This window comes from Gekko japonicus, unplaced genomic scaffold (genome assembly GCF_001447785.1).
Source record: "Gekko japonicus isolate JY-2015 unplaced genomic scaffold, Gekko_japonicus_V1.1 scaffold2363, whole genome shotgun sequence".
Classification (NCBI taxonomy): domain Eukaryota; kingdom Metazoa; phylum Chordata; class Lepidosauria; order Squamata; family Gekkonidae; genus Gekko; species Gekko japonicus.
Window position 1 is genome coordinate 110,845 of NW_015163158.1, and position 6,787 is coordinate 117,631.

At 49.1% G+C, this 6,787-nt stretch overlaps 1 protein-coding gene across 1 annotated transcript; it reads right to left on the reverse strand.

Annotated features, from left to right (window-relative positions):
• Positions 1-487: 487 nt before the first annotated feature.
• On the reverse strand, positions 488-4,024 carry LOC107106857 (neurotrophin receptor-interacting factor homolog). The gene is made up of 2 exons (XM_015407075.1): positions 3,670-4,024; positions 488-646 (listed from the first exon to the last, which is right to left on the reverse strand). Exons 1-2 carry the CDS (start codon positions 3,961-3,963, stop codon positions 488-490), a joined length of 453 nt encoding a protein of 150 aa, XP_015262561.1. The 5' UTR covers positions 3,964-4,024.
• Positions 4,025-6,787: the final 2,763 nt, after the last annotated feature.

The following is a 6,787-nucleotide window of genomic DNA, read 5'->3' on the forward strand; positions in this document are numbered from 1 at the left end:
TTCACATGTGCATTCATTTCCTTTCACATGTGCATTTATTTCCTTATTCAATATGCTGACACCCTTCATTTCTTTTGAGTGTTGGTCTGTATCTCGACCCTGGTAGACACAGGTTTATGATCTGGGGGATTAATACCCCACAATACACGTTTTCTCTTTGCTAGCAGAAGGATGCTTTTGCCAGCTACAGGGGTGGACGTGCACGAGTGATTTGGGTAACGCACCCCTTTCTGAGGGCCTCTGAGCCCCTCCTTGGCTCCAGGCCAGGACACCCTCTCTGGCTCGGGTGACGGCCACAACACTGGCCTCAGTTTCCCCCGGGCCAGCCAGACGGCTTGGCCCGCTCTCCCAGGCCATGCTGAACATCACTTTTACTGCCAACATAACTCCTCGAGACCCCTAGCAGGGGACAAGTAGTGGGGCAGGACTGAGACCGATGCATTCATGTTCAATATTTTGAGTCGGGCCTCATCCCAAAGGCAGCAATTCACACCGTTGGCACCCATGGAAGACCCTTACCCAGAAAGGCCACACTCCCGTAGTTCTCCAGCATGACTTCCCTGTGGAGAGCTCTCTGGTCTGGATCCAGGAGCGCCCACTCTGCCTCGGTGAAATACACGGCCACCTCCTCAAAGGAAAAGGGACGCTGGAAGAAAAAGCAGATTCCCTCCTCAGAGATCATGCCAGGCCGAGAATGCACACTGGAAGGGGGCAGTCTGGAAGGGCGCAGGATGTGGAGCTTGGCATGGGCCAAGGGAGTGGCACTTGGAACCTCTTTTCCTCGGTCACCTTTGCAGCAACTGCAGGAGCAAAAGTTCCTCTGTGCAAGGGGGGGGGGACCCAGGCTGTCTCCTGCTCTTCTACCTGGACTGGAGGTGCAGCGGCCGTTTCCCCTCCTCTGCCAAGACGACGGCTGAACATCACCTGTCCACTGCCTGAGAGGGAGACAAACAAGGAAGATAGATCGTTAGCCTAGACGCCCTCGTTCGTTTGCTTGTTTGAATCCTGCTTCGTGCACCCTCCTTCCCAGGGCTGTGAAACCTTGCCACAGGCACACCCGACACAATTTGTAAGGGTTTTTAGTAGACTGTGGGAGAGGGGGAAGAGAAATACCAGATACCCATGAGCCTTTGGGCTTCTAAATGCTGCTGACCCACTGAAATTTCTGTGAGAACTGAAATGTGCTCTGTGACGTCTGGAGTTCAGAAACACAACAGCATCCCTGCTGGATCAGACCCACGGCCCAGGCGCTCCGTCCTCCCCGCCCCCAGCTTGCCCCTCCCACTGGCCCTTCAGTCCTGGCTGGAAGGAGAAAAAGAGGGGAGCAGAAATTGTTGCTGTCACGTCCAGCGTATCTGAAAACTCCAGGGTACTATCGATGGGTTTCCAGGGATTCTGCTGATGCCCTGACATCACAGCCAGTCATGTGCCACCCTCAGAGACCAATGGGGTGCCAGGCTACATGTACAGGAAAGAAGATAGATAACTCACTGAAAATGTCAGGACAGTGTGTGACTGCAATAAAGAAGGCCAATGCTATGCTGGGGATTATTAGGAAGGGTATTGAAAACAGATCAGCCAATATCATAATGCCCCTATATAAATCAATGGTGAGACCTCATTTGGAATACTGTGTGCAGTTCTGGGCACCACACCTTAAAAAGGATATTATAGCTTTGGAAAAAGTGCAGAAAAGGGCAACTCAAAAGATAAAAGGGTTGGAACACTTTCCCTATGAGGAAAGGTTAAAGCGCTTAGGGCTCTTTAGCTTGGAGAAAAGACGACTGAGGGGTGACATGATCGAGGTTTATAAGATTATGCATGGGAAAGAGCAGGTAAAGAAAGAGGTACTTTTCTCCCTTTCTCACAATACAAGAACCCGTGGGCACTCCATGAAATTGCTGAGCGGTCGGGTTAGAACGGATAAAAGGAAGTACTTCTTCACCCAAAGAGTGATTAACACATGGAATTCACTGCCACAGGAAGTGGTGGCGGCTACAAGCATGGACAGCTTCAAAAGGGAATTAGATAAGCATATGGAGCAGAGGTCCATCAGTGGCTATTAGCCACAAGGTATAGATAGGGACTCTGGGGCAAGTGATGCTCTGTCATCTTGGTGCTTGGGGGGGTCAACAGTGGGAGGGCTTCTAATGTCCTGGCCCCACTGGTGGACCTCCTGATGGCACTGGTATTTCTGGCCACTGTGTGATACAGAGTGTTGGACTGGATGGGCCTTTGGCCTGATCCAACATTGGCATCTCTTATGTTCTTATGTTCTTATGACCTCTGGTTTGAGAAGTGAAAAGGGAAATGGTCTTAGGCTCCTCAAGAGTAGAGAAAGGGAAAGTTATAACCCCAAAAGGGAAGCATTGAAACACAGGGGAAAAGTTCTAACTTCCAGGAAACTAAGAAACTTTAATGAAACTTTATTAAGTCACACTGTTGCTGAAAGAATTCTACAAGATAAACCAATCCCTCACAGTAAAGAACTGAGTCTCTTAGAATTTAAGCTTCAATTATATTCTGTTGCCTGTTCAAGATATTCTAATTGTCTTTTAAATAATTAGTTACCTCAGCTCATTGTCCCCTGCCCTATTCCTGATCCAACTGTGCCTGTTCAATAAAATCAAACCTTTTTGTTTCAACTTTACTTCACATCAAATGCCACTTCCAAAGGGTTATATAAGAGGACTCCTGCTGAGTTACAATAAAACTCTGGCCCGGGCAAAAGCCAAATAACTTCTTTAGCATTGGGTGGGACACAACGAAAGTTGGAAGTTTGTAATTCATACACACTACTAAGAGTCTACTCAGTCAGAGTGGTGATAGTGTTTTGGCGGGAAAATCTCCCCCACAGAACAGAAGGAGCAGGGGTCTGCTGTACCTTCTATGAAACTTTCTAATCACCTTTCAAGGGAGTGGCCATCACTATATGCTGTTGCATTAAATCCCAGAACGTAACTTTGTTGTATGCTGAAATATTTCAATTTTCTTCTGTTCTAAACCTTCTACCCAACAACTTCACTGAGTACGCCTATCCCATTTGGCCACAAAACAGAAGAAGAAGAGAAGAGGAGATTGGATTTATACCCTGCCCTTCACTACCCAAAGGAGACTCAGAGCGGCTTACAAACTCCTTTCCATTCCCCTCCCCACAACAGACACCCTGTGAGGTAGGTGGGGCTGAGAGAGCTCTTGACAGAAACTGCTCTTTTTCAAGAACAGCTCTTATCAGAACTACGGCTTGCCCAAAGTCATCCAGCCAGGTGCAAGTGGAGGAGTGGGGAATCAAACCCGGTTCTCCCAGATCAGAGTCCGTGCACTTAACCACTACACCAAACGGAGTCTCCTTACCATCTGAGAGGGCATCTTGGGCATGCTCCTGGGCCTGAGCTCTCTGCCCTTCCTCCAAAGGAGATCCTTCCTCCTCAGAGAAGTTAGTTTCCACCTTCACTGATGGTCCCCACATCTGAAAGAGCAGAAAAGGAGATGGATAAGGGAAGGATCGGAACAGGCCAAGGAGAAGGATCCTGTCCCACTCCCAGACTCTTCCTCCCTGGATCAGCCACCCAGAGCTGGTTTAACCACAAGGACAAGAGACAGGGTTGGGTTTTCTTCCCAAACTAGTGAATTCTCTAGAGGCAGAACTGAGCAAGGGGAACCCCTCACCTGCTCTGCCTGCCTCTTCTCTTCTGCCTGACTCAGGAGGAAACCTTCGGCCAGGGCCACCGCCTGGGAACTGGTCTCCGGCCCACATTTTCTGACCCAGCTCTCCATCTCCGGGGGCAGGATGGCCAGGAACTGCTCCAGGATCACCAGGTCCAGGATCTGCTTCTTGGTGCGCCTCTCTGGTTCCAGCCAGCAGTTGCAAAGTCGATGGAGCTGGCTGCAAACCTCTCGGGGTCCATCAGCCTCATGGAAATGGAACTGACGGAAGCATCGGTTGTGTACATCTGTGGTCATAGTGTCCTGAGCCAAGATCTCTGGAGCAGCTCTTTCCCAAAATTCAGCACCACTCCCTGCTTGGTTGGGATGGGGACCTTTCCTTGATGTCTTGCCAGTTCCAGGTCCTTCTATGTCCTTCTCTTCCATCTCCTTCCCTTGGGTTGCCTCTGACTGTCAAAAGGTACCCTTACTCATGTGGCTATGAAGAGAGAGAGGAAAACATATCAAAAAGGCAGAAAGGTACCAAAAGAGAATGGAGCCACATCACCAACCCTGGTGAAAAGACACCTAATGATTGCCCCAGGAATCTGATGGAGCGTCCTTGTCTAGTTTGCGGATCAGGATTAATGTCACTGTGCCACATTATGTATCAAGCTTTCTTAGGTATGCCTGTTTGGTCCTTCAGGAAAGTAAACCGTCTCTGTTTGACTGTTTAAAAATCTGTTGCCGATGTTATGATTTTGGCCTCCCTAGGTCAGAGGGGGAGCTGCGGTGGCTCAAGTGGTTGAGACGCTGAACTGCAGGCTGTGGAAGGTCAGTAATTCAGCAGTTCGAGACCCGAGTGCTGCATGACGGAGTGAGCTCCCGTCTCTAGTTCCAGCTCCTGCCAACCTAGCAGTTTGAAAGCAAGAAATTGCAAGTAGATAAATAGGGACCACTTTGGTGGGAAGGTAACAGCGTTCCGTGTGCCTTGGTGTTTAGTCATGCCAGCCACATGACCACGGAAACGTCTTCGGACAGCGCTGGCTCTTCGGCTTTGAAACAGAGATGAGCACCGCAACCCTAGAGTCCGACTCGACTGGCTTTTGAGCAAGGGAACCTTTACCTTTACCTTTAGGTCAGAGGGGGCTGCTTGGATGAACAGGTGGAGACAGCAGACCCCCAGGAAAACAGCAAATGGGACATGAAGCACTGCCCCAAATGCTTTGCAGTGTGGGGAAGCCAATCAGCTTGTATGATTCATCTCTTCTGATGATGCCTGGGAGTCCTCTGTGGGCCTCATTATGACCACCATGGCTGAGAATTTATTTTAATTTACAAAATTCAGACCCTGCCTCTCTGCCCTCACAAGGGCCACTAAGGCAGCTAACAAATTAAAACATGTATGTATTTATTTACATGGTTCAAGTCCGCCTTTCTTGATGGGACTCTAGGGAGCTTACACAGACTTACTCTGTACAATCAGTAGGACGGTATGTTCAGTAAACTATGAAATAGAATTTTGGTTGCAGAACCAACCAGAAACCTGAAAAACAACGTTGAACGAAAGCATAAATGGTGACATGAACCACTAAATGATGCAAAATTACATTGTAGGATACAATTTACAATAGTAAAAAAAAATACACAATAGGATACTACTTAAAATAAGCTACACACATTAGTGCCCTGACCTGGATAGTCCAGGCTAGCCCGATCTTGTCAGATCTTGGAAGCTAAGCAGGGACCATTTGGATGGGAGGCCTCCAAGGAATACCAGGGTCACAATGCAGAGGCAGGCAATGGCATACCACCTCTGAATGTGTCTTGCTTTGAAAACCCTACAGGGTCACGAGAAGTCAGCTGTGACTTGAGGGCAACAACAAATAATACACATTAGTATGCACCACAGTCCCTAAGAATTTCTCCACGTGACTTTGTGAATCATTTTGGACACTGCTACCCTATTGCCTCTGTAGAAAAGCCCTCTTGGGATCATTCAGTTTGGTGTAGTGGTTAAGTGTGCAGACTCTAATCTGGGAGAAACGGGTTTGATTCCCCACCCCTCCACTTGCACCTGCTGATGTGACCTTGGGTCAGTCACAAGCTCTGGCACAGCTGTTCCTGAAAGAGCAGTTTGTGTCAGAGCTCTCTCAGCCCCACCTACCTCACAGGGTGCCTGTTGTGGGGAGGGGAAGGGAAAGGAGTTTGTAAGCCGCTCTGAGACTCCAAGTGAAGGACGGGGTATAAATCCAATCTCTTCTTCTTCTCTTCTTCTTCAATCTTCCATAGCCAGGAGAGTGGGAACCTGTCTGGCCTCCTCAGGCAGCCATTCCACAAGGTGGGGGCCTCAAAGGAGAAGGCACGTGGACGGGCAGTGGTTGATTCTGCCCATTTGCGGGGAGGGATCTGCAGAAATCCCTGCTCAGATGAGGGAAGCTGCTCTGGCAGAGCATAAGGGGAGAGACTGTCTTGCAGGGATGAGGCTCCAAGGCCATGAACTGCTCTGTATGGGAGAGCCACTCTTTGAACTAGAGCCCAGAAACTGATGGGCAGCCAGTGGATAGCAGTAATATGCATGTGCCACCTAGCTATCAATAATAGTCAAATCGCAGCATTCTGCACCAACTGGAGTTCCCAAACTGATTTTGAGGGAAGACCCTTGTACAGTGCATTACAGTAGTCTAGTCTCGATGTCATCAGGATTCTGGATCCAGCTGGCCAGATCAGCTATTATCAAGGCCAGGCTAGGCTGAGTTGGGAGAAAGCCTTTTTTGGAACTGCATCAACTTGCTTCTCCAGCAATCCAGTAAAACCCCGAGGCTCTTAAGTGAGCCAGCAAGGGTCAGCCGAACTCCATCGGAAATGGGGAGCAGAATGGCCTTCAAGGCCTTCACCTTCCCAACTGACATTACTTCCGCCTTTCCAGGATTTCGTTTCAATTTGTCCACTCTCAAGCATTTATCCACAGCAGCCAGGCCACGATTCAGGACCTCTATGGCACCACCAGGAAATGTGGAGAAGGAGATATAGACAGACAGACAGACAGACAGCTGTGTATCGTCTGCAGATGGATGACAGCCAAGACCCAAACTACAAATGGGTTTTGGTCGACATAGAGGGAGAAGAATGGGGGGGGGGG

Excerpts from the sequence above, each read along its gene's own strand:
- LOC107106857 (XM_015407075.1), bottom strand. The coding sequence starts at position 3,963 with ATGACCACAGATGTACACAACCGATGCTTCCGTCAGTTCCATTTCCAT. Across the intron at positions 647-3,669 it reads AGAAGAGGCAGGCAGAGCAG|CGTCCCTTTTCCTTTGAGGA; the intron begins GTGAGGGGTTCC and ends TTTTTCTTCCAG.